This window comes from Phascolarctos cinereus, unplaced genomic scaffold (assembly GCF_003287225.1).
Source record: "Phascolarctos cinereus isolate Bilbo 61053 unplaced genomic scaffold, phaCin_HiC Scaffold_9;HRSCAF=440, whole genome shotgun sequence".
In the NCBI taxonomy this organism is placed as follows: domain Eukaryota; kingdom Metazoa; phylum Chordata; class Mammalia; order Diprotodontia; family Phascolarctidae; genus Phascolarctos; species Phascolarctos cinereus.
The window spans coordinates 63595206-63623145 of NW_027556402.1; the positions used below are offsets into that span (position 1 = coordinate 63595206).

The 27940-nt window shown below is 38.4% G+C and overlaps 1 protein-coding gene across 3 annotated transcripts in view; it reads left to right on the forward strand.

Moving 5' to 3' along the window:
- The window catches only part of FAT1 (FAT atypical cadherin 1), a 170804-nt gene extending 151276 nt beyond the window's left edge, over window positions 1-19528 (forward strand). For 2 of the 3 annotated variants that reach the window (XM_020968485.2, XM_020968486.2), the window contains exons 23-28: window positions 2288-2441; window positions 2637-2747; window positions 5917-6548; window positions 9618-9755; window positions 16746-16781; window positions 18044-19528. In XM_020968485.2, coding sequence (XP_020824144.1) covers window positions 2288-2441; window positions 2637-2747; window positions 5917-6548; window positions 9618-9755; window positions 16746-16781; window positions 18044-18672 — 1700 coding nt within the window. In that variant the 3' untranslated portion in view covers window positions 18673-19528. The remainder of the gene's footprint in view (window positions 1-2287; window positions 2442-2636; window positions 2748-5916; window positions 6549-9617; window positions 9756-16745; window positions 16782-18043) is intronic. The other variant, XM_020968488.2, reaches the window with a different exon arrangement.
- Window positions 19529-27940: the final 8412 nt, after the last annotated feature.

A 27940-nucleotide genomic window follows, 5' to 3' on the forward strand; every position in this document is an offset into this window, starting at 1 on the left:
TCAGTATCCTCACCATAGTCTGAATGTGCTCCATTTTGTCAATGCTCTTCCTACTGTGGGGCAACAAGCATTGAACATAGCACTCCAGATTTGACCTAACCAAGGCATACAGTACTACCAGCTTTCTTCCCTTCTTTTGGAGCCCATGCTTTTACCAGTGGTGCCTAGGATTCCAATAAGTTTTTTGCCTGGGTCACAAAGTTCATTTTTATTGAACTTTCAATCCACTAAAATTATTAAATTTTTTTTAACATGACCTGTTGATCCAAGTATGGTCCCAACATCCAGTAATTTATGCAGATGTTGTCTTATTAAATTCAGCTTATATTCTAACTTTTGAAGATCCCTTAGCTTCCAACTCTGGTGTTGAACATGTTTCTTCTCCCTGATAGCAAATTTCATTAGTATGCCATTTATGCCTTTCTCAAAGTCATTCATGAAAATGTCAAAACGCCATAGAGCTAAAACCATGGATAGAGACCTATCTCATCATCAGTCTCTTGACACCAATCCATTAATGACTATTTGGGTCCCATCATTTAACCAGTTTAGAGTCCACTACTCTATTATTTCCCAACTCACATCTGTCCATCTTGTCCACAAGGATTGCATAAGAGATTTTGTGAAATGCTTTTCTTAAATGTAGCTTTACAATATCAGCAAACATTCTAATGATCAAACAATCTGGCAATAGTAACCCTTTCAAAAAGGAAACAAAGTTAGTCTGGTCTGACTTACTCCAGATGATCACTGTGATCATTGTTTCTTTTTCTAAATGTTCACAAACCATCCATCTCTAATCTTGTGGTCGTTCTTCCGTTCTTAATGACGATTCAAGGAGCATGGAACGTAATTCAGTAGTTCTTTTAGTGCCCTAAGATATACTTTATCTATTTCTATTGACTTGAATTTATTGAAGGCATCAAATTAATAATAGTAACGGTAATAATAATAACAACAATAGCTACCATCAACATAGTTGGTAAGGTTTGCAGTGTGCTTTATCTCATTTTATCCTCATGATAACCCTGGGAAATGGGTTCAATTATTATCTCCATTTTATAGGTGAAGAAACTGAGACAGGTTAACTGTCTTGCCCCATAGTCACACAGCTAGTAAGTATCTGAGATCAAATCTGAGTTCAGGTCTTCCTGAGGCCAGGTCTAGCATATTGCTCTCATTGCTGTGTAGATACTCTCAGGTCTTTTCTTTCCAACCCTTGAACTTAAATTAGGAAAGATATATTTTGTGGCAGGAGCATTTTCCCTTGGACTGAATGTGAGCCTTGTTAGGATGCTTTTTTCCTGAATTAGTGTTTATGTTGAAGGACCTTTATTAGCGTGGTGCCAGTAGGCATAGAAAAGAAAGCTGGATTCAAAAGACTTTGAAGAGCCACAGTCTTAAAAACTACGTACGCTAAGACTTAGAATGTCGAATTTGAAATTTGTCTAGCATGTAAGTTTAAAGAGTGCCTGCTACGCTTTACCATAATGAGTTGGAGATAGGATATTGTAGGGGGAAAAAATGAATATAATAGATTTAGAATGACATACCATTTCCTTTTTTTTTTTTTTTGGTCATTTTAGATTTCTCTCAGAATTCTAGATAAAAATTTAGTACAGATAACTAAATATTTCTGACTTAAATCTTCAGTCCCTGCCTGCCCCAGTCATTCTAAATAAGTATGGAATGGTGTGTCATAGTTGGTAGAGTTGCTGAGTTTGGAGTTAGGAAGACCTGGGTTCAAATTCTGCTTTAAGCACTGCGGTTGTATTGTGTTGGGTGGCAACTTCCTTGCTCAGATCTAGTTAAGTCACCAGTGGGTCATATCTATAGGAGTTCCTACACTGAGGTTCCCACAGTGGTGAAATAACAGGTCCTTTGTGTATTCACAAATTCTAGAGTAGATAGGTTTGATTTAAGGAATCAAAGGATCTCAAAGTAATTAAAGTCATTAAGGAATCAAAGGAGTTGGTAAGGCCTTCACATACTGCTTAGTCCTATCTGTAATGGATCAGGAATTCTCCCTCTTAACAAGTGGTCATCCACCCTCTACTTGAAGACCTCCATTAGGGAATTCCTTACCACCCAAGGCAGCCCATTGCACTTTTGTACAGCTCTGATGGGAAAGAATTAATCATAAATGAATGAGAATGCAGAAGGTCAGAAGAAGGCTTTATTAGGTAATAAAATACAGACCTCAGCCTTCCTTTAAAACTGATTTCACTTGAAAGCAAAAGCTAACAAATTTGAATTATATCACAGCATCATTTTCCCTTTTTTGTAGGTTATTATTGCAAATGCAGTGCCTTGTACATGGGTACACATTGTGACATCACTGTGAATCCATGCGCCTCCAATCCTTGCCTCTATGGTGGGACTTGTATTAGAGACAATGGTGACTTTGTCTGCCAGTGCAGAGGCCTATACACTGGACAGAGGTATGTTGGCTGCTCTTTCCCTGGTAGTTTTAAACTCTAGTGTTCACTACTACTTTTGTCATCAGCTATTGAACTCTAAATTTGCTTCTTGGTTTTTCTGTTTGTATCTATTTTCATTTCATCATCTTTGTTACTTTTTTGTTTTTGACGTTGAAGCAGAAATATTATTATTGATGCTGTTTTATGATTTCTCAGGTGTCAGCTGAGTCCATATTGTAAAGATGAGCCATGCAAAAATGGTGGGACCTGTTTTGATAGCTTGGATGGTGCTATCTGTCAATGTGAAGCTGGTTTTCATGGAGAAAGGTGAATCAGATTAGTCGCATTTTACATTTGTAGTGTTCCCCAGATTAACAGATATAGTAAAATCTAACTAATTTGGATCATTTAATTAAAGTGTATGATAACCTAGTCAATAATTCTATTAACATTTACTTTTGTACTAAGAAAAAATAATTTTGTCCAAGCAAATGACTAGTTTGGATAAGATTAAAGTAAGTAAATCAACAAACTTGTCAAGGACAGACCATCTTCAGTGTGTATAATTGATGTGCAATTGACAGTCAGTACAGTATTTTTTCATTGAATAAGTCATTCAAGTGGATCTAAGACCCTCTTTCCTCTTTGATCTTCCATTTACTGTATATAATAAAACTCTAGAAATTGGTACTAGACCTATGATTTCATTGATATAAGGAGCTCCCGATAGGGACCTTTACTACAACTTATCTTAGAAACATAACCATGAAGACATGATCACCATACGGGCTCCCCTTTGTCTATAAAGGAAAGGGTGATCTCCTAAAGTGAGTCTGCCCTGCCCCCACAGATGCCCCTATTTGTGGATGGCATTGTACTGATCGTATCAATTCAGTAATTCAGTAAACATTTATTAAGCACTGGCTGTATTCTAGACCTTATGAATACAAAGAAATAAAAATGGTCCCTACTCTCATGGAACTTATATTCTGTTGGAAGGATGTAACATAAACACACATATGTAGTTATTGCAAGAGAGAAAAATGCTAACGTGGAAGAACCAAGAAAGGCCCATGTTGGGGGTGGGGAAAAAACATTACTTAAGAGCCTTGAGAAGTTAAGTGACTTGGCAAGGGTCTCATATATCCTGTGTATGTGTCAGAGGAAGGACCTAAGCCCAAATCTTCTTGGTGCTAATGCCAGCTCTTTGTCTGCTATACCATGCTGGCTCTAATAAGACTGCTTCTTCAAAAATATTCCATAATTTAGACTTTTCACAGATTAATCCACCATTGAGTGGTTCAGATGTTATTGCCAGAGTCACATAGGCACCACAGTAATAATCATGCAGCAGTATCAGTATCCCTTGGTTGGGACATGGTACCTGATTCAATAGCTTCTTAATCCTTGTAATACATATAATCAACAAAAATTCTTTATGCAGTCATTTAGCAGACTCTTAGTTGGATAGAGCATTGGCCTTAGAATAAGGAAAGAGACCTGAATTCTGACATTTAACTAAATGTGACACCACTTGGGAAAAGTTATGGGAGTTCTCTGTGCCATAGTTTCATCATCTGTAAAATGAGGCTGGTAATACTCATACCACCTGCTAGGATGGTTGTGAGGAAGATATCTTATAAACTTAGAAGTATTATATGATCACGAGTTGTAATAATTTTTAAAATTACTTCCCTGTGCTAGGTATTGTAAGAGACAGAAAAGATAGCAGTTCTTCTTTGAGGGTATTTTACAAGCTCATCTAGTTGAGAAGACATGATACACTCAAAATTATGTAGCATTAGTAGAGATGTTTCATGGCAGGAGGTTGAAAGAGAAAGGGTGGGAAATCTAAAGAATAGGGAGAGATCGCTCAGAGAAGGCTTCATGGTGGAGGTGGAATCTTAGGTGGGCCTGAAGGGTAGCTAACATTTGTTTAGACATGAAGAAGAAGGCATGAGGAGAGTTATGGAACTGGGAGGAAGCATGAAAGGGTCAATCAAACAGTCTGGCAGGAGAGGGGGATTCATGTAGTAGAAACCAAGGCTGGACCAGATTGAGAAGGACCTTGAATGCCACAGTAAAGAAAGTTTGGGCTTTATTCTCCTGTAAGTAACTAGGAATCATTGAAAGTTTTGGAACAGGGCTTTGATATTGTTAGCGTCAAAGCGTTACGTTAAGTGGCTCCTTTGACCACTTGGAAAAAAGATAAAAGTCACTTTTTCTAAGAAAAAAGAGTTGTTCCCCACAGTCTTTCTGTTTACCATATTTAGCAAAAAGTGAGAAAGGACTGAATTTTGGGTTGATTCAAGTATTCAGTGCATTCCTGAAGCTTTAGAGCAAGAAAACATAATTGAGAATGTTGAGATGATTTTATCCTGTTACCTTGTTATTTTTTCCAATATAACTTACTCTTTTGCCAAAGCACTTGAAGAGCCATTTTAATCTAAATATTGGAAATGTTCCAGGTGTAAACATCAGGATGTACAGTCCGAATCTGTGAACACTTGGTTGGCAAACCAAGAAAGATCATTTGAGCCTTTGAGTTTCAGATGATTCACTGAGTCTCTTGAATCTGAGAAATGTGATTGGTATACAAACAATTTTTAAATATTCTATAGGATTTAGAGCCAGACAGGACCATAAAGATGATGCAGTCCAAGAATCCGGTTTCTTGGACACCAATTTCAGTGTTCTGTCATTTCACCATTAAATCTCTGTTGCAAACTATTTTCAACACAGATGGTTAAAAAAACAAAACAGTATTAACTAAAACAAAATAAATTGAACTGGGAACTCTTCCTAACCTTGGAGTTGTCTTAACAAAAAGTTATCTACTCAGGCAGAAGAACCCACTCCACCTTGACTATTAGGTCTTTCCTATACCTTCCTTTTCTGGATTAATCCTCATTTCAGCTGAAGGGGTAGGTTCATTCGGTGTTTTATATAGTTGGTCATATCATAGAGAGAAGCAGAATGTCGTAGTGGATTGAGAGCCAGCTTCAAAGCTTATAAAACATGGGTTTAAGATCCACCTCTAACACGTAAAAGCTATGTTAAGTCTAAGTCACTTAACTTTTCATTGCCCCAGAGAACTGTGACGATAAATTCAAAAACAGTTGTTGATATCTTGGTGTATAGGGGGCTTTCTTCATCAGTGTTTTATATACTGATGCAATTACAGGTTCAAACAAGCAAAAAAAACCACCTTAATATAGAGCTCAGAAATGGACTAAATCTCCCTCTTTGTTGTAACCAGTAAGTAAATTTGAGTTATTATTCAGTTTTCACATTTTAACCCAAATGTGTAAGTAAATTAAGGACAAATTACAAACTCAGCCTTCTCTTCATGTACTTTCAGAAGACTAAAAAAATTAGATTTTAGAAATGAATTCTCCAATAAAGGAAGAGTTTTCTGAAGTTCTCCCACCACTAAAAATCCTCAGGGGTTTTTTTTTTGTCATTGGTTTTATGTTCTTGGCTTTCTTTCTGACAGGTGTCAAAGTGATATCGATGAATGTGCCATTAATCCCTGCCGTAATGGGGCTCTTTGTGAGAACACCCATGGGTCCTATCGCTGTAACTGTAGCCTTGACTATCGAGGAAAACACTGTGAAGACTCACTTCCCAATAAGTATGTGTCAACACCATGGAACATTGGATTAGCTGAAGGAGTAGGAATCATCGTGTTCATTGTAGGTATATTCCTACTGGTGGTGATATTTGTTGTCTGCCGCAAAATGATCCGTAAAAAGAAGAAGCGCCAGGCGGAACCTGAGGACAAACATTTGGGACCCTCGACAGCTTTCTTACAAAGGCCATATTTTGATTCAAAACTCAATAAGAACATTTACTCAGATGTACCACCCCAGGTGCCTGTGCGTCCCATTTCTTACACTCCGAGCATTCCAAGTGATTCCCGGAACAATCTAGACCGAAATTCCTTTGAAGGGTCTGCCATTCCAGAGCATCCTGAGTTTAGTACCTTCAACCCAGATTCTATGCATGGACACCGAAAAGCAGTGGCCGTCTGCAGCGTTGCACCCAATTTGCCTCCCCCACCTCCTTCCAACTCTCCTTCAGACAGTGACTCAATTCAGAAACCCAACTGGGATTTCGACTATGATAGTAAGAACCCCCCTTTTTCTCTCCTAAATAAAATGTCACTGAGATAAACCTTGTTTTTAAGCATATGAAAAGTCAAATCTAGCCTACAGCCCACTTGGTGTTCCACACTACACTCTTATTTCCTAACTCTATTTTGCACTGGTTTTCTTCCATATTTATCGTTCACTTTCCTTCTCCTAACTTCCCTGATTTCCTTCAAGAGTTGACTCAAGGAAAACATCGTATAGGAAGTCTTTCCTATTCCCCTGCCCATTCCTCCCTCTCCCCATCCCTGTAGACCTTTCCTTCTGAGATTACCTTCCACTTAGATGGTACATATATATACACAGTTGTTTGCATGTTATCTCCCTTATTAGATTGTCAGTTCCTTGAGAGGAGAGACTATTTTTTGCCTTTCTTTGTAGCATTTAGAGCCCAGCACGTAGTAAGTGCTTAATATATGCTTGTTTGCTGCCTGACTGAATAAACAATGAATTATGCAGAGAGTGGGAGTGCATGAACAAAAAAGAAACAGCCTACCTCCCCTCAAGGGACTTAAATTCTAATGGGCTGTACACATTTTTAGATAAGTATGATACAAGGCAATGAGGGAAATAAAGCAGAGATCAAATAAAGCCCGTGGTCAAGGGATATTTGAGAAAGAAGAGTCCCCTAACAGCTAAGAGTGTCAGTAAAGGCTTTAAGGATGAGGTGGCACCTTAAAGGAGGAAAAGAATTTTCAAAGACAAAGATGAGAAAGGAATACATCCCGAGTATGGCCCACATCAAATGCACAGAAGTAGGAGATGAGAAGGTTACATTCAGAAAAGGGCTGGTAGTCTAATCTGGTTGGAATATAAAGTATGAGAGGCTGAGTGATACGAAATAACACAAGAAATTGAAGATGAAGCCAAATTATGGTTGGCCTAAGATGGCAGTCTAAGGAGTTAATATTTTACCCTGGAGGATACGAGAAGACACTAAAGATTTTTCTTGAGGAAGAGAAGGAGATAGCATGTGAAGTCAACAAACGTTATAAGGTACTTTTATATGTAGAGTATTAATAGCATTACATACACATTGAGAGACATATAAAGTTTACATAAAAGACAATTCTATCCCCATGATAGGAACAGTCCATCCATCCATACTTACAGGGAGAATAGAAAAAGTACTACTAACTGTGGTAGGAAATAGTGAAACAATATGTAAGTGCATCAGAAAAGTGCAAAGAACAGTGCTATCAAGTACTATGAAAGTGGTGACAGGCCAGCTGGACTATAAAGGATAAGTTGAGTTTCAACAGGTGGCACCACGAAGCAAAAGACAGAAAAGCAGGAGGGATGTATAAGGGGAGGTAGATAGAAGAAGAAGGTGGAGATGTCTAGTTTGATTGGAGCATGGATATGCTATAGGGAGCATGAAACATGAGATAAGGCAAGAAAAACAGAGTTGATCACTCCAAATTAGGAGGGCCTTGGTCGCCAGCCTAAGGATCTTATACTTGATTCTCTAAACAACAGGAAACCATTGAAGAAGTCTGAGCAGAGCTCTCATCTGGCTAGATCTCCATAGTTTCATTGAAATTTTCCCACAGGAATTGATTCATGAGTTAGTTCCTGTTCACTGACTTTGAGAATAATAAACCTAAGTAAAAGGTAGATCATTATTATGTAGTATATCTGTTGAAGTTAAACCCTCTTCAGCAATCAGTCAACAAACACTTATTAAGCACCTGCTGTATGCTGGGCTCTGTGCTAGGTGCTGGGCTGAATGGAGGACGTAGCAAGTTCAAATCCAGCCTCAGACACTTACTAGCTTGTGACCCTGGACATGTCACTTAACCCTGTTTGCCTTGTTTCCTCATCTGTAAAATGAGCTGGAGAAGGAAATGGCAAACTATTCCAGTAACTGCCAAGAAAACCCCAAATGGGGTCACAAAGATTGAGATATGACTGAAACAACTGAACAACAACAACAAAAACAAACAAAAGTATAAATCAAATAGTAATAATAGCTAACTTTTTCATAGTGCCTACAGTGTGCCAGGCACCGTGCAGAGCACTTTACAGTTATTATTTGACTTGATCCTCACAACTCTGGGAAGTAGGTTCTACCACTATCCCCATTTTACAGATGAGGAAACTGAAGTAAACAGGTTAAGTGACTTGGTCAGGGCAAATAGCTAGCAATTGTCTGAGGCTGCATTTGAATTCAGGTCTTCCTGACTCAAGGCCCAGTTCTTTATCCATGGTGCCACCTAGCTTCCCCAAATAAATACAGGGTAGTTGAGAAGAAGGGCTTCAGTCAGGAAAGGCTCTCGAAATCATCTGAGTCTTCTAGTGTGAGCTGCAAAGCTTCAGGAGTCTTTGCATTCAGATGAGCATTTATTTTGGGTGTGAATTTTTTTCTTTTTGAAAGGATGATGTTTAGCTCTGCATTTTTCTAAGTAATGCTCTAACCTGGTGGCTGCCTTTTGAAAATCTAAATTGATTATGTTATCTTAGTCAAATTCTTGAAAAGCTGTGTTAGGCTTAGTCAATGTCATTCAAGGTATTTCCCCCTCAACCAATTTTTTTTTAACTTGGACTTTTATGTATTTTATAGTAAATAGGCTCTTATAGTGTGATTTCTTAAAACCCTCATTGATTTTACTGGTTAGCTTTCTATCTCTACCCATGCAGATTACATCCCTTCCACACCTTAATAGACAGTTTGATTCATTACTATGGCCATAAAAATGAATCCCCTGATCATGAGTCTCTCCAAATTTAGCTAAGCTGGTCAAGGAATGAATTTGGAACAGTTAAGTAGGTCCTGTGAAATCTTGTGTTTCCTGGGCAGAAAGAACCTTCAGGAGCTCAGGGGCCTCTAACAGCATAGGGTTCTAATGCAAGAAATAGCACTTAACCTTACCTCTGTGGAGGAAACTCCCCACCAAGGGTTCCAAATACCTCAGGACTACATTTAAAAAGAAGAATCTTCCTTCTTACTCCCTAAATCTCTGTCAGGAATATTGTCAGCTTGGGGGGTTTTTTTGAAGCTGTTCGATGCTAATCATCCATTGTTTGCCTGTACCTTTCTGTACAGCTAAAGTGGTCGAGCTTGAACCCTGTATTTCAAAGAAGCCTCTAGAGGATAAAGTGTCACATCCTTACAGTGCTCGGGAGAGTCTGTCGGAAGTCCAGTCTCTCAGCTCGTTCCAGTCGGAATCATGTGATGATAATGGTATGTAGAAGAAAATTTTCCCACTGTGCTTAGCTGCTGCTGTCCCTGTTTTTCATTCCTTTTATGCATATTTGAATTGGATGACCTTTCTTAAGGCCCTTGAGATCTTATTTAAACTGAGTGCACCCCCATTTTTATATTAGCTACAAGCAGATGTATAAATCATTCACATTCAGCAGGTTATTGGACTTTAATAATTTGCACATGCTTCCTAAGTAATTTTCTTAAGTTAATACTATTCCTCCCATTCCCAATAATCCCAAGCTCTGTGTTGAGCTATTAGTAGGATAGAAAATCTTAACCAAGAGCTAAATGTCAGGTTGATTGTAAGTTCAGTTCATTTCAACAAGCATTTGTTCACATGACTTTTATAAATAGAGCTTTGTGTTTGAAAAAGGCTTTTCTGAACTTACTCGTACAGCTTTATTGAATTTATCACCTTATCTTTAGGGGAAATCTCTCACCCAGAAAGGTAGCAGGTCATCCATACCCTCCAGTCATGCATGATTCTTATCTATGCCTTTCTATAAATCCTCATTCGTAAAGGAACCCCCCAAAGAGCTGAAGACCTTTAACATTTCATGAATGTGAGTACAACAGCCAGGTTCTTCAGGACTCAGGCATTGTCCACCTTCGGTGTCTCTCCAATATGTATGTGCTGATACAGGCTGTGAAATAGCTACTATCATCATCTAGGCAATGTGCTTCTTCCTGTATAGATGCCGAGGTCAAGTTCTTTTGAGTGGCTGTAAACTTCATTGAGGGAGCTCTGTACTTATGAGGCTTGATACAGTTATCATAACACCTTCAAGAAAGGTCATCTAGTAGAACCTCTCTATCTATAGGAAATCCCTTTTCCATTTGGATTTGTTTGTCACCAGATATCTTACGAAACAGTGGTGAACATCTTGAATGAATAGGGGTGTCCTTGGTTTGTGCATTGGATAATATTGATGCCCTAAGGATTGTTGAATAAAATTATCTCTGGTCGCATTATTCTCGTATGATCTTAACATACGTGGAGAATGTTTAGTTTCACATTAACAGCCAAGGCTGCATTTTCCTTGGCTGGGTCAGATTTTTTTTTTCTTTTCTCTTTTTTCCAGATGCTTTCTTATAATCAACAAACAGTAAACACAGCAGTTCCCCTTTTTAAAGTAGACAGAAAATTCTAACACAGCTTCCATGGACATTTTTCTTGAATTACAAGATTTTGTCTGTTTCTTTTCCTCTCCCCTTTTGCTATGGCCTCAGTTCCCACATGGATCCTGTTAGTACTTACTGGGAATGGAGTTTAAGAAACTGCTTTTCTTAAGCAGTTCCTTTGGATTTGTAATGAAGGAAGTTCATGGGGACTCTAAGGCAGGAGATAAAGAAGTTTACTTATCTGGTTTTTGACCATCATGAATAGCACTGATAGCCAACCATACTCCATTGAAACATGAAAAAAAATAAAATAGGAAAAATTGGGAATATATTCAACAATAGAGTAAAATAAGCATTTTAACTATGCAGATTTTTTAAAAAGGTTCATTTTTAGTTTTCATGCCTTAAAAAATACTTGATTTTTATTTTATTTTAAGACTTCTGTGATAAGTCCATGATGGCATCTAATACGTGAAAGAGTCCAAAATTTAGACTTACAAGAACTGCACTGGTTTAAATTCTGGATCTTCCACTTAACTGCCTTTGTATTCTTGAACAAATCACTTGACCTCTGTGGATCTCAGTTTCCTCATCTATAAAATTAAGGGACTGTACCTATGAGGTCTCTGTAAGATACCTCCACCTGTACATCACTTCTATAAACATGACTTTTAAAATTATGCCTGACTTCTCCTGGGGAGTTCTTATTTTCAGCAGCTGTTAAACATTTCTGTCTGTATATCATGACAACACCTCAAAATCAACATGTTTGAAACTGAGGTCATTATCTACTTGCTCCCCCACCTCACCTCTTAAAAACCCTTATCAAGCTGCCTGTTATTTCACTATTTTTTTGAAACTACTCTGAGCCTCCTGTTCACTCAAGTTTATACCTCAAAGACACATTTGACTCTTCCCTCTCAGCCCCATCTCCAATCCCATATGTAATCAGTACCCAAATCCATTTGATTCTGTCTCATAACAGCTCTTTGTACTCCCGCTGAAACCAACCTTCTTCAGCATTCTCTATCTCCTAGATAATTCTAATAGTCTCACTTTACTCCCTAACTCTTATCTCTCCCATTGACAGTCTGTCCTCCTACCTCCCATCTCTCATGCCCGCAGGTGACATTTTCCATTTCCCCCATTGGTTAAAAATTCTTCTTCTTTCAAAGCCGGGTCAGGTGCCGGCTCCCTATACCTCCACAATTGAAATGCTATTTCCCCTAAACTTCATGCCTCTTTGAATTCTCCAAGGCACTTCATGTTAAAGGGATTTGTGTACATACATTGTCCACCTACTGGACTGTAAATCCATTCTAGTCAAGGACCTTGTTTTATGTATCTTGGTATTCCCTCCATCTAAGAGAATGCTTTGCAGATGATAGGTGATTTTAAACTGTTTGTTGAATTGAATTAAAATTTTAGTTGCCTCTTAAAACTTGATATGTTTAGCTCTTGAGATGTTTAAATTAAGAAGAAACTCAACCATGTGCTTATGCTGACTTTTAACTTTTAAGAAATTGGACGTTCAAATTTGCCGTTGTTGTTGTACTTACTACTCAGAAAGAAAAACGGAACTTTAACAGAAGGCAATTGACGAGGAAAGTGTCAGAAGTATAGCTGAGGCAGCTTATTGAGAAAAAAACTAAGCTAGGAAGTTTATGCTTTAATGACAGATAGCAGTGACTGCGATGTTAGAATCATCCCTTGTAGATAGAATCACTCTTGTTCTTGTTTTGTTTCATACTCCTACTAACGCTAGTTTTTCCTAACTTTTGCACCCCTTACAAGCTTCCTTGGTGACGGTAATACACCTTGTCAATGCTGTCGTTGACGTTGACATGGTGGATAAAGAAGGTATCTATCTGTACACGTTCACCCATAGAAGCTTCGCTTTTCATTGTTTACACTGGCTCCATAGGTACAGTGGCTTAATGATTGGCTTTATGTTAACAAAGTCGTCCTCAAAATGTGTCTTGTGTGAAATCTTTTTGCTTGCATTGGATGTATTATATGTATCAAGGGGAGTCAGTAAGCATGTCTTCAGAAGACTTTATTTCAGAAAGATTGAAAAAAATACTTGCCAACTTCTTCTTTTAGTAGCTGTGAATGAACTAACACTAGACTGTCAGGAGAGTCAGGTTAGAACTTTGTCTCTACTATTGATTTATTCTACCTTTGTTCTCTCTTGATCTCAGTATTCTCATCTGTGAGATTAAGGAGATTGGTCTAGATAAGTTCTAAGGACCAGTCCAAGCCTATCAGAGTCTGCTTCATATTCAGACACTACAGAAAGAGTAATGTTCACGTTGTTGATCCATAATGCTAGTAAAAAATGTGAAAGACCTCTTATTGTCTCCTCTTTTTACATATGTGCATTTTTTGATGTTTGTAAGATATGGAGGAAGCAATTCCACGTGTAGTGTTACTGTCGTCGTTTTCTTTGGTTGGTACCAAGACATGTAGAAGCCTCTCTAATTCAGGTGCGCTCAAAACAAAACAAAAACGAAACCAAAACTCACTTTCTGTGATATATGTTTGTTAAATGTATTTATTCACAAGCCCTAAAACAGGAGTAAATCATCCTGCTTTCTTCCCAAGTGGCTGCTGAGGCCCCCCCTGGGATATTTTAGGGCTAGGAGTCTTGGGCATTGGCATCAGAGAATAAGTTCTGAGATTTACATTAAAGGTGAATGGTTAATATTTCCATGAAAATTAGCTTACATGACCATATTTGTTAAAAAACAAAAGGAAAAGATAGTCTCCAAAAGACTGATTTGAATGATTGGGATAGGATGGGACCAACCTTGTGATTTCATCAGTATGAGAAAACTCCTATGAATTCACGTCTTTATTTACTCTATAATTTAGTTACCTGGAGCAAGGGACGGGAGGAGATAGAGAGATTTAGAGGTTTGCAGGGATAACAGCCAGTAAGTACAGTCAGGGTTGGAACACAGCTCTTCCTAATTCCAAGTCCAGCTCCTTATCTACTACACCAAGAGTTCTCAAAATGTGGTCCAGGAGAGGAAGTAGGAGGGATAGTGGGGGGCTGGTGGGGAGTATCATTGAGGTCAAAACTATTTTTATAATATTCGTATGTTTTAATTTCTAATATGGTAAATATCCATAGATAATACCAACACAAAAGTCCATTGGAGGATCAACACTCAGTTTTAAGAATGTAAAGACGTCTCTGAATCAAAATGTCTGAGAGCTGTTCCGCTATATACCGTCCTACCTGAACTGAGGCAGAGCAACATACTACATGCATCCCATTTCCTATTGATGGCAGCAATTGGTCCATACTTGATGGAGCCTCTATTAAATTTGGGAATTTTGTGTTCTAGAACTTTTTAAATAGTGTGGCACAATAGACTAGTTTCATGCCAAATTTGGCTGTCAGAAAAAAAAGTCACTGTTTCTAAAACCCAGAGTTCCTAATTGTAATTCCTCACTCAGTTAATCAGTCAACATTTATGAAGCACCTGCTATGTGCCAGGCACTGTGCTAAGTAAGCACTGTACTAAATACAAGGGTGTCTAATTTCCTGAGGGAAAAAATGTCCTACTGGTCCTGGTGGGCTACCAGATTAAGAAAAGCACCATGCGTATTTTGGGGGGTCAGTTGCCTCTTTAGATAAGGGAACAATCAACAGAGCCCAGATTTGGTCTAGTGGCTGTCTCTGACCTTTTTGTTATGTACTGTGATAATAGGTGATGTTTTACATGGCTCTTTGAGGTTGACAACTCTGTGAGGTAGATAGGGCATATGTTGTTATTCCTATTTTGCACATCAAAAAGCTGAAGCTTAGTGACTTGATGCCAAGGTCACACAGTTTCAAAAATATCATTCAGATGAAGAATTTGAACCCAAATGCTCCTGGCTAGAATTCTCACATACCATCCACTCTGCATTTCTCAGTAAATGAATATATGCCAAACACCCTTTATTGATACAGTTCAGAGAAGCAAAACTAGGATTTCATCTTGTGTATTTCCTTAAAACTTAAGGATTTGTGTGTAACAAGATGGTAGGATGATGACCTACTTAGACCTGGAAGGGACCTGAAAGGTCCCAAAAGGCCAAATCCCTGATTTTATACTTGGGAAAACTGATCCTTAGTGTGAGGTAAAGGGACTTGTCCAAGGTCACAGAGTTTAGGTGATTTGGGAGAGCTGGGATTTTAATCCAGGTCCTCTGACTCCAAAGCCAGTGATCTTTCCACTAAAACAATAAATATTTATTAAGCACCTACTATGTGCCAGTCACTGTGCTAAGTCTTAGGGATACAAAGAAAGGTAAATGACATTCCCTGCCCTCAAGGAACTCACAATTTAAATGCACTTAATTTATGGCATGCACTGTGTTAAATAAACGTTTTTAAGACCCTTGGTAGGGTCACTAAGATATTTTCAGTTGTGATGAGTTTAGTTTTCCAGAAGATAGCTATAATATATGCTTGTCATATATTATTTCAAACAGTAGACTGAACATAGCTGGTTAAAGGAAGTGGAAATATTTAGCCTAGAGAAGGCAAAACTTGGGGGCAGGGAGGGATGTGCTAGCTGCTTTTAGATACCTGATAGGCTGTTATGAAGGAAGCATTCATCTTCGTAGACTTGAAGATTTACAAGTGGAAAGGATGTCATACCTTTCACTTTAGAGAAAAGGAAATTGAGGCCCATGCAGAGATTAAATAGTTTGCCCAAGAACATGTGACTGATGGCAGAATGGGGATTCTAGAAGCTCAGGCCTACTGACCTGAAATCCAGCATTCTTTCTATATTCCCACACTAATTTTTTTTAATTAGTCCCAGAAGGTATAAATTAGGGGGAACTAACTTCTAAGAAAAAGGTAGTTTTCAACCTAAAATGAGCAAAACCTTCCTTAACCATTGGAGCTTTCCAGAAGTAGGATTGGGCATCTTCAGACAGTGGTGAGTTCTGCACCTGGAGGTCTTCTGGTAGCATCTGTTAACAGAAATGTGATATGGAGGATCCCTATTCAAGATATAGGCTGAACTATATAATGATTACTGGGGTTGCCTCTAATCCTTAAATTCTATTTGCTGAGATGCTCCAGACTTAACTCACAGCCATGTCATGGTTTCTTTGTTATACTGATCAAAGTATGTATGTAATTACAGGTTGGAAGAAAGAAAATAGCTTGTTAAGATTATTTTCTGAGAAATTGGTGAAAAACGTTAAAGAGGCCAGTCAAATCACATTGCATTCCATGTTTAATGAGCAGGATTTGGAAAGAACCGTTGGAGTTGGTCACAGGTGTCTTAAGAATTGTTCGTTTTTGTTGAATACTCTGGCAGTGCATTTGTGGTTTTTCATTGTCTTGGACTCTGGGGGGAGTTATGCATGACTTAAAAGAATAGAGTTTAAAACCTTGCTAATTATTGTGTTCCTGCAGGCACTTAGAGCTAATAATTCATATCCATTTTATTTTCAGCACCATAAGTGTATGATTCTAATTGCTTAGAGTTAGATTTTTTGTTGGCTCATTTTCGTCAGTTCTGTTAATGAAACCTGTTCTTCCAAATGCAGATTCCCAAATCACAAGAAAAGCAAAATAACTTGTTTAAGGAGAATGTTAATACTGCATAGCAATTGTTGTCCCCTCTTCCCTCCCAACATACTTCATCTTTGTTATAATAACCCTTACTTTTAGTAGGATAACTAAACTCTTGTGGTGAAGGGTCTATATAGAACCCCGTTTCCCCATTGCTGCCACCAGCAGCTGCTGTATCTTTATTGCTTCTTAATTACATTTCCTGTTTGATTCCTAATTGTAAATATTTTCTTCTCTTTTTACTTTGCCGTCTAAAGAATCTTTCGCTGCACCTGACCTCACCAAATCAAAAGGTGACTTATGCATGCAGTTGTTCATTGGTGTTCACTTTTTTTTAAAAGTCTGTTATGTAAAGGTTTAACCTGAATACTGATTTTATTTCACTTATTTACTTCATTTCCTGCATTAAGTAGATACAACATTCATTAAGTGTATAGCACTTATGACCATGTTTTTCTAAATAAAGAAGACATAGTTTCTGCCCTCAAAGAGTATACAGTGTAATAGTGGACCTACAGCATAAACACACAAGTACAGCCTTAGGTAGGGTTGTAATAATCGCAAAGGAGAGGTTCAGACAACATTTACTTTTGGGACTATGGTCCAACCTGTGATTTTAGTGGTTTTAGGAACTCCTCCCTCCACTCTCAGCTTTTAGAACGTTGTCTGGGAGAAGCACCCAAGACACGATTTGCCCAGGACCACAAGCCCAGTTTTTGAGTGTGATAGAATTTGAAACCAAATCTTTCTGATTGTGAAGATAGATGTCTTGATCCAGAAGATCCTAGGAAGGTCTGAAGAAGGAAGAGAACCTTATTAGTTAGCTCTTGTTAGCGGGGAATAGAGGACTGATTTTATGGAGAAGATCTTTAAAGAAGTAGAATCTTCATAGATAGAAATGAGAAAGGAATGATTTTTCTCCCCCTAGGGGTAGGGATAAAGCTGGCTTGCTTGCATGTGCAAAAATAATAGTTGTTATTCAGGATATTGCACATTTTAGTTTTTGTTTTGTTTTGGTTTTACTTTAGCATCTTGTATTTTCAAGATTGACTCGAAGGCTTTTAAGTATGTATTTAGGCTGCTCAATTAATGAATAAATTTCACGATGAGAATTCATGCTTGAAATTGGACCAGATATTCCTCAAGATTAAATAAGTCCAAAACTAAACTAAGATGTATTTTCACCAAAAAAGGGATTCTAGTCATGAAAATACCATTTGTAGTAAGCATGTTGGGTTGGGTCTTGTTTGCTTCTGAATCCTTTATACACAATTCCATTTTTTGTGCATTGCTTAGTTGTATGCTTGGCTGTTGTATGTATCCATAAAAGTCTAACTTTCAGAAATAGAGCTGGGGCCTAGTAAGCTTTTGCATCATGAAACAGTTCTGTATGGGTAAGGACCAGTTGTCCCCAAGGAATTCAGTGCAGTTGAACAAATTAACCTAAAAATAAAGCATGTCTTAATACTACACTGTCTCTAGTTTTCTTCAGTGTTTATAAGAAAGAAATGTTCAAACATTTAATTCCACTTTGTACCATTTTTCCTCTTCCTAGGTTATCACTGGGATACTTCCGATTGGATGCCAAGTGTCCCACTTCCAGACATACAGGAGTTTCCTAATTATGAGGTCATTGATGAGCAAACCCCCCTCTACACAGACCCAAGTGCACTCGATACAGACTATTACCCAGGAGGTTATGACATTGAAAGTGACTTCCCACCACCCCCAGAAGATTTCCCTGCACCCGATGAACTACCACCATTGCCACCAGAATTCAGTGATCAGTTTGAATCAATACAACCCCCCAAAGACATGCCTGCTACAGTACATAGCTTGGGCTCTTCCACAAAAAACCGGCAGAGGTTCAATTTCAACCAGTTTCTCCCCAATTTTTATCCTGTAGATATGTCTGAACCTCAAAAGACAGCAAATGGGGAGCACAGTAGTTGTAGAGAACCCTTCGCCCCTTACCCTTCAGGTTATAACAGAGACTTTGAAGCACCCACCGTAGACAACATGTCCATGTCTGTGTACGCTTCGACGGCTTCATGCTCCGATGTGTCAGCATGCTGCGAAATGGAGTCAGAGGTCATGATGAGTGACTATGAGAGTGGAGAGGATGGCCATTTTGAAGATGTAACCATTCCTTCTCTGGATACACAACAACATACAGAAGTCTGACACTCACGTTCTAGAGTGAAAAAAGTGCCTGGACTTTTGAGAACTTATATTCTAGACCGATATCATGAATATCTTAATTTTCTTTGCAGCAGCGCTTGAATGCTTTGTTTTCTATGAGCTGAAACCGGCATGGCTGCCCTGGATCACGCAGCTCATTTCCACATGTTACCTGGGTTCCATTTCCTGACCTACTGTGTGTGAGTGGATGAACTTAAGATTTCCATTGGCTGTGCCATTAATAAATGTGGGTTGTTTTTTTTTAAATTTACTTTGTCTATGTTAAAGTAATAAAAGCAAAAATCAGCCAGACCTCATTGCCATTTTAGCTTGATTAATCTAGATTTCATTATATTAACTTCTTCTGGTTTTTTTTTGTAAATGTTATGTACATATTTGTTTTTAATAATTTTTAAATTAGATTTTGTAGATATTTTGTCAGTTCATTTTCCACTGAATCTTAGTGGTGTTATTCTGTCATTGTCCAGAGCCTTGTTTTTGATTATTGGTTTTTCACTCTATGTCAGTTTCCATTGTGGGTACGACTCTTCATGAAAACATTTTACCGTATTCTTGCAATACTAGCTGTATATAAGATGAAAGGAGACCTGGTATTTTCTAGGTCAGACACGGTACGTGGAGATGTCTTAAATGGGTTGCTGTATTTTAGAATTAAACACATTTTTCCCTTATTGGAAAGCGTAATGGGGACCCTCTGCATACCTGTTTAGAACCAAAACCACCAGGACACAGTTTTTATAGTGTCTGTATATTTGTGATGCAATGGTCTTGTAAAGGTTTTTACTGAAAACTACCATTAGCCAGTCTTTCTTACTGACAATAAATTATTAATAAAATACTTTAGCTTTGTTGCTCATTTTCTCTATATTTTACTACTTTTCAGGTTTTAGTAATTGGATTTCTTTTCACGTGGACTGTTTAGTTTTCAGTTTGGTTTGTTCCCCCTATCCCAAGAAAAACTCTTCTCAATCTCCCAGATCCAAGGAGAGCCTATTACAAGGATGGTCAGTAGATGGCAATATGTAGCTACGTGATACTATCCCCAGTGCTAGAAGAATGATGTAGGCTATCCAGTAATGTCCAGCTGTTTTTGTTGGTTTGTTCTTTGTTCTCAAAGAAGACCATGATATTGGGGAGACGATATCATGACTTGTAAGTGAATTGGATTTCATTGAGGCCAGGCTGTGCAAAGTCGCCAGCCTCACTCTGTCCTCTGGAGCCGTCTGGGTCTGGTGGCAAGATATTGATCAGGATGACTTGAGATGGCCCCAGATACAGTGGGAGACCTTGGCCTTTTTAAGCTAAGGCCTTTCCCAGGTCTTAGCTTGTCTGAGACAACGCCCTTTCAAGATTAAGGCTGGGTAAGAAGAAATGAGGTGTGGAATGATGTCTTTTAGCTACTCTGAAAAAAAAAAATCAGGAAAGGGAAGAATTTCAGGGCTTCTGGCCAAAATAGAAACAATTGCTATTTACACTCACTCTGAGACATCAGAGTCTAAACAATAACCAAATGAGGCTTGGGCTGGGACCTGTTGTTGGCCGATCAATGAGAGCCACAGTGATTTCAGTTTAAGGGATGGTCCTTAAAAAGGAAATCTAGCCCATAAACCCAAGGTATCATGTGAAGTTTCAGTGATAAAAATTTGTATTCCTTTGGGCAGAGCACCTGCAGGTAAGGGTATGATTCCTTATGGGGACAGAGGGAGAGGAGGGAGGGAAGGAAGGAATTTCGTTACCCAACTGGAACTGGCCAGTTGGGTCCCTTGTGGGGCAGCTGCTGCTACTCACAGGTTGTTGTCTGTCCTTCGTTGTTGAAGAAGACCATGACATCAGGAAGGTGATGTCATGATTTGTGAATGAACTGGATTTAAGTGAGGGAGGGCTGTGCAAAGTCATGAGCCTCATTTTCTCTTTCAGAGCCATAGGTCCAGTGGTAAGCTATAGATCAGAATACCTGGAGATGGCCCTGGATGTCCAGCAATGAGGTAGAAGCAGACTTCTTCACTTATATCTTCATTCTCATGATCAGTTGATATTTCCTGGCTATAGTCAGATTGTAGCCATCTTTTCTACCTTAGATATGTCTCCTGGATAAAACAGGTACAATATCCCCCCCGCTTGCTTTTGAGTGTGCCTCCCAGTAGGAGATTTTGTCTTGTGATTCTGCCATATCTCTTGATTCGTGTAGAATGAGTGCTTGCCAGAAATTAGACAAGGTGCTTATGATTCTTATCCCTTAGGGAAAAGTCCAGACATCTTGTCAATATTTGTAACACCCTCCCACTAAGAATGCTATGTGGGGGCAGCTAGGTGGTGCAGTGGATAGAGTGCTGACCCTGAAGTCAGGAGTACCTGAGTTCAAACCAGGCCTCAGACACATAACACTTACTAGCTGTGTGACTCTGGGCAAGTCACTGAACCCCAATTGCCTCACAAAAGAAAAAAAAAGAAAAAATTAAAGAATGCTATGTGATTTTTTTCTCTTTAAAAATCATCAAAATTATTGGGGTGAGAGGAAGGCAGGTGAAGAATTTCATAATATCCACTGAATCTAATAGAGGATGCTCTAGGAATAATCAGAAATATTCTGCTTCAAAGATTCACATGATCCAATAGAATGTAAGCTCCATAAGGGCTGGGACTGTTTAATTTTTAGTTATGTAATTTTATATAATTATATATCATTTTTAGTTATATAATGAATGTTTGTTGATTGAGTAATTTCATCTCTCCCTCTTTCCAGCCTTTGCATACCTTATTTAAATGGTCTTCATGCGTTTTTTATTTCCTGGAGAAAAATAAAAGTTCATCCTTTGAAGGCTAGCCTTCTGGGGATGAGCCATACTAGACAAGCTGTCAACACAATCTCTGAGCCAATACTCAAAAAATTCAGTAAATACTTATAAAATTCCTGCTGTGTGCAAAGCAACGTGCCAAAGTGGATAGAGCACTGGGTTTGAAGTTTCAAGACCTGTCTCTGACACAGATGTGTGACCCTGGGCAAGATCCTTAAAAACTTTGAGCTGCAGGTTTCTTGTATTCTAAGTATTGGAGGGTTGTAATCTGCATCAATGGAGAGAGTTCTGGAGCCTACAAGATTCATAGGGAGATGACATCACAGCTTTCTTACTACGTGATCATGTGTGTGAGACATTATGGTAAGTGCTGAAGAGTAATGAGCAGTCTCCTAGAAAAGCCTTCCTGCCTTGATAAGACCTGTTTGAAGGCTACATGTGTGATTTCCAAGAACCCAGGATCACCTCCATACCATGGTAATGTGAGTGAGGCTACCAGTATTACATGGTATCTTATAACCTGGGTTAAGATTTGCCACTGACAAAGGATATCGATTGTATTACCTGACGTGGGAAACTTTATTCGATGGGAATTGTGCCCCAACATAGAACTGAGGAAGCTTTCCACTACGTGATCCATCTTTTTTAAGATTCAGAAAACAGTTCTTGATCCCCTGTCCAACTCTACATCCTGTCGAACCTTAGAAAAGTTAGTGACCTTTGCATTCTCTTCCAGTCTTGTCTTGCCTAGTTAACTGCCCAGCTAAAAAACCTTCAGAAGGTTCAAACACGCTCTGACTCTGCCTCTTCCAGGGTGTTTCTAAATGTCACTTCATCTAGATGAAGGTAAGAGAGAATTCATTTGCACTTTGCCATTCTCTGGGATGTGTTTGTATTTGAGGACCATTTCTTGTTATTGGAGACATTAATTTCCTGCTAGCTCAGGAAAGGACGGCTCCATTTAAGAGAGATGAGAGATTTATGAATTGAATGCCCATTAGGAAATATGTGCCAGCCAAAGAACAGTTGAACTTTTCAATCCGTATTTGGTCTTGCTCAGTTTAGTTTACATTTTCTCAAGTCCGTTTCTAAAATATGGGGGGTTTTTTTCTGTCAGATAAGAAGAGTACATTTAATTTTGGTAATAAAAACTACATGTAAGGAGGTAGGTCATAGGAAAATGGAGTCATTCCTGTGCAAGGAAAAATGAGGCAGATGGTCAACTTTTTTCCCCCAGATATCTTTGAAAGCTGTATTAACTCTTTCAGGTTGTTTTCATATGATGAAGCAGAAACAACTAAGCACCTTACCAGTTTTAATTAGTGAAGCTTCTCTATGTGACTCAGCAGTAGCTGCAGAATAGTGAAATTCAATACTGCATTGATTCTGTTCTTCAAAAATCACGTAGTAAAAAAAAAGTCACATATGAGTCCTGTGGCACAGTGAATGAATCATTTGGCTTTGAATCAGGAAGACCTAAGTTCAGATTTTTCCTCAGACATTTAACTGTATGACCCTAGGCATGTCTAACTGCTTTGTGCCTCAGTTTCCTCATCCTAAAAATGGAGGTACTTATAGTACCTACCTACCTCACAGGGTTGTTGTGAGGATCAAATGAATTAGGATTTATAAAGCACTTTGCAAATAGCCAAGCACTATTTAAATGTTAGTTGTTATTGTTTCTCCTAAATCATACCATAAGAAATATCTTTTCAAAACAGATTTTGTCCTGGCAAATTATGGAAAATGTGAAAAGAAAGTCAGTGTTACTGGAGGGATCTATTTGTAATTTTAAAATATAACTAGAGAGAAATAAGTTTGAAGTGGGTGGCTAGAGGTCTCTAAATTAAGACTTTGAGAACTTGAGTTTTGCCTTGATAATTTTTTTTAAAACATCTATATCTATCTAATCTCATCTATATGTCTGTCTGTCTGTCTGTCTATCTGTCTTCTATGCCTGTCGGCACACACAGCATCCTTGTGGGTGATCCAAGGACAGTAATGTTGAAATTGAATTAGGACCATGTGACTGATAAGCCCACATAGGGGATTTTCATTGTCATTACACTGAATAATTTCAAGGAAGCTTAATAGTAAGAATTCTTACTGTGAACTTGGGAAATATAGGAAAAGTATTGTCATTAGCACTGATTGGGTCTATTTCTAGGGGAATTTGACCTGAAGAGAATCAGATCAAATGATAACTGGTATAAAGGGAATGAAATGGGAAAAAGAAAGGAGGTTGTATAAATACAATGAGGAAATCTTGGGGCGGGGATGGAAAAGCCTAAGGACCGCCTACTATAAGAATTACTATACATAAAGATGGGCATATTTAGTCAGTAAGTTTGCAGACAAAAAGTATTACAATTGAATGGGTGGGTTTGACATGGGAGAAAGGATAAGGAATACCTGTGTGTGTTGGTAGACAGTGTTTGATAGTATATGGTATCCCAGGAGGAGCAATAAAATGGTCAAGCTCAACTGCACATTGGCCCACTCCCTCAATGGTCCCTCATACTAAGTGGCAAAGCAATAATAACTACAACAAAACTGGAAGAAGACAAGGCTTCTTTGATGAAATTAATTTACCCATAAGGCAAGAGTCCAGAGAAACAACCAGAAAAACATAATGAAGGAAACATCTTGAATATGACGTGTTTAAGAAATCAAAAGAAAATTGCCCAGTAGTATTGGAATCAGAAAGGGGGAAAAGATGGTAGTTCAACAGGATGTTGGGCGCACCAACAAATAGGAACCTAAAGTTTAATTTATTCAGAAATATACTCACCAAGCTCCAGAGATCCCATGTCAAAAAGGAAATAGTGCAAGTAGCCATGAAGAGACAATTTATGTTAGCAGGAGCTCCAGTCAAAATAACAGTATGACTTCCCCAACAATGCGAAATAAAATATTATATATTATTTTATGAAAAGCAAAGGAAAACAGCTTTTATCCATAGATAGTATCTTACAAAACTGAGCAGAGGTATAAAGAAGGAAAGTATATTTTTAAAAGAATTGGTTTCTTCAACTGTCTTTTGCAAAAACCAAAGTTGGGCAGTCTTTGAAATGCAAATCCACTGTAAAAAAAAGGAGGAAGGGGAGAAACTTGAGAAAGACAAATAAGTTTTAGTAGCTTTAAAGTGGTACTTAATAATGCAGTGTAGATTTTCTAAATGGGAAAGAAAAAGCTATTGTCCTTGGGGAATCCAACTTTGTCTAAGGGTCGCTGAGGGAACCAAAACAGTAGAGCTAGTAACTTAGACATTTAGGAAATTCTCTAGAAGTTATGGGAAGGAAAGTTCTTCTTTCTTTAAATCCGGGCACCACAGGTGAAGATAATTCAAACAAAGATGTTGGGGTAAGGAGAGACAGCGCGATTCATGAGCCACACTGGGCCTAACAAGGAAAGTTATGTGGTAGGAAAATTATAGATATAGTAGGTTATAGTAGTAACAGAAAAAAAGAGAGCAGAGATTGGACTGAGATGAATAGAGGAATGAGAGGCATTGAAAGATAGCAGGAATCACCTCAGTCAAAACGAACTAGCTATGGAGAGATGAGTGCAGACTAAACAAAAGAAAAATGAAGCAAGAACCAGAAATTTGGGGAAAGAAAAGTGACTAGAATCAGATTTGGTGAGCAATACAAACTAGATACCTAGTAATTTAAGAAAAGAAAGTATTTTTTTAAATATGGAGGGAAAAAAACCCTTAAGATTCTTAACTGTGACTACTATTTGAATGAACTATAATTAGAAGAGAGTGGAAGAACAGGTTAAAAACAAAACCCAACAATGTGCTTCTAAAGGAAAAATGCTTGAAAGATAAAGATGTATACAGTTAAAATAAAGGAGTAGAAATTACTATGTTTCAGCTGAATGGAGAAGTAGCAAGTTGATGTGGTATTTACCCAGGAATCAGAAATGAGCTGTGTTTAAATACTATGGCAGACATCAACTAGCTGTGTGACCTTCTTAAAAATACTCCTTCGTCTCCTCTGGCACTGTCACCATTGTACTGTGGTCCTTATCACCTCACACCTGGATTATTTCAATAGCCTACTGGTGGGACTTCCTGCCTCAAGTCTCTTCCCCACTGTAATCCATTCTCCACTAAATAAGCCATTAAAATCATTTTCCTAAAATGCAGGTCCCATCATGTAATGGCTTCACTTGCCTCCAGGATGCAAAATACTCTGGCATTCAAAGCCCTTTGTAACCTAGTTTCTTCCTACTTTTCCAGTCTTCTTACTCTGACACATAATCTTCAGTCCAGTGTCACTGACCTCCTGGCTTTTTCACGAACAAGACAATCCATCCAGGCTTAGGGTATTCTCTCCGGCTGTCCCTTATACCTGGAACCCTCTCCCTCCTCAGTTCCTACAACTGACCTCCCTATCGTCCTCTAAGTCCCAACCACAATCCCATCTTCTATAGGAAGCCTTCCCCAGTGCCTCTCACTTCCAGTGCCTTCTCTCTGTTATTTCCTATTCTATATATAGCTTGCCTCATTTGTATGAGTTTTCATGTTGTCTCCCTCATTAGATTGAAGCTTACTGAGAGCAGGGATTGTCTTTTGGCTTTTTGTATTCCCAGCACTTAGCACAGTGCCTGCCATATAGTAGGCACTTAACAAATGTTTATTGATTGATTGATTGATTGGCCCAAAGACAGTGAACCTCTCTGTACTTCAGGTGATCCCCCAAGGAGGTCATGGACCCTGTTGATGGCAAAATGTTGGTAGCAGTATTTTGGGGGTAGTAAGTGGAAACAATGTAGCTGGATTAGTATATGGATATGATGGAGTATTACTGCACTGTAAGAAGTCATGACGATGAATAATGGTAAGTGGAGGTTTATACAAACTGATGCATGGTAAAGAAAGCAGGACCAAGAAAACATCATTTTACGCACTGACTACAACAATATGCATGAAAAGGACAAAATGAAATTAAAACTGAGTGCTGTGAAATTACAGTGACCAAATATGGCCTTGAAGAAGAAATGTAAAAGTGCATCTTTCTCCTTTATTTGCATTAGTAAGAGGCTGTGGATGTAAAGTATTGCATACGTAGCTGGACGTGAGGGATATGTTGGTTATTTTTGATGAACTGATTTTTTTTCTTCCTCTTCAATTGTTTATTATAAGGGATGGCCCTCTAGGTGGGGGAGGAGAAATAAATATTGGAAATGAAGGTTCTGTGAAAGCGAAAGAAATCAATAAAAAAATTAGATCACAAACAAGATACTCTGTTTCTTGGCTTAGGACATGCTTTCTGGCTGACCGTTATGTTTAGAACACTCTCCTTCCTCAGCTCCTACTCCTGACCGCCCTGTCTTCCTTTAAGTTCCAAATAAAATTCCATATTAATGTCAAAAAAAAGAAAAGAAAGAAAAATAAATAAAATGAGGGAGTTGGATTTAATGACCTCTAAGGGTTCTTCCATCTCTAAAGGTGTGATCCTAATGAATCCAAAGAAAAATAATTGGCAAGCATGATCTCATACAAGGCAACTATTGAGGGAAAAAGGGAAAATGTGTTATGCTTAAAGGCACATTCATGAAACAATTCTCATATGAACCTATGTTGGCACTCCCTGTGGTGATCCAGTGATCCTGTGTTTGGCTGACTCTTTCTTGGGCCTCAAGTTCACCATGGGAGCCACCCCAAGGCTGGGTGTCTTCCTCAAGCTGTCCTATTGTCTTAAGGATGCCAGTGGAGCTTGGATGCTATCCGTCAGTTATCTCTTACTCTCAACATGTGACCAGCTCATCTGTTTTGATTACACGAGTTGATGATGAGAATGTGCAATAGAGGATAAGGAAAGAACATGCTCCCAGAGAGCTCTTTGTAGGTTTCTGTTGATCCATTTGTCACTCTTCAGGTCTAGTCATTGTACTAGTTCCATATTCATCTAATTGTCATCTTCTAGGCCACATGTTTTCATCTTGCTCACAAGGACATTATTATCTCTCATAATGTGGGTAAAGGGCTGGACCTGGAGTTAGAAAAACCTGAATTTAAATCCTAGCTATATGGGCAAGCCACTGAATCTCTGTCTGCCTCACTCTACTTACCTGTAAAATGGGGATAATAATGGTATCTACCTCCCAGGATTGTTGTAAGGATAAAATAAGTTAAGATTTGTAAAGTGCTTTGCAAACCTTAAAACACTACATAATGTTAGCAGCCATTATCATTTTTATTATCTATTTTGCTGGATCCTCTAATGTTACTTCTGTGACATTTTCCTGATCTAGCAGCATAATAACAACTCTGACATTTAAACCCGTTCACAATATGGCTCCATTTTATTTTACACATTCTCCTTCACACTATATTCTCATCAAACTGACCTACTTGCCTGGCTTCATTCAAGGCTTAACTCAATACAGCATCCTACAAGAGACCTTTCCTGATTCCCCTCCCCCCCAAAAAAATTACTTTGCAT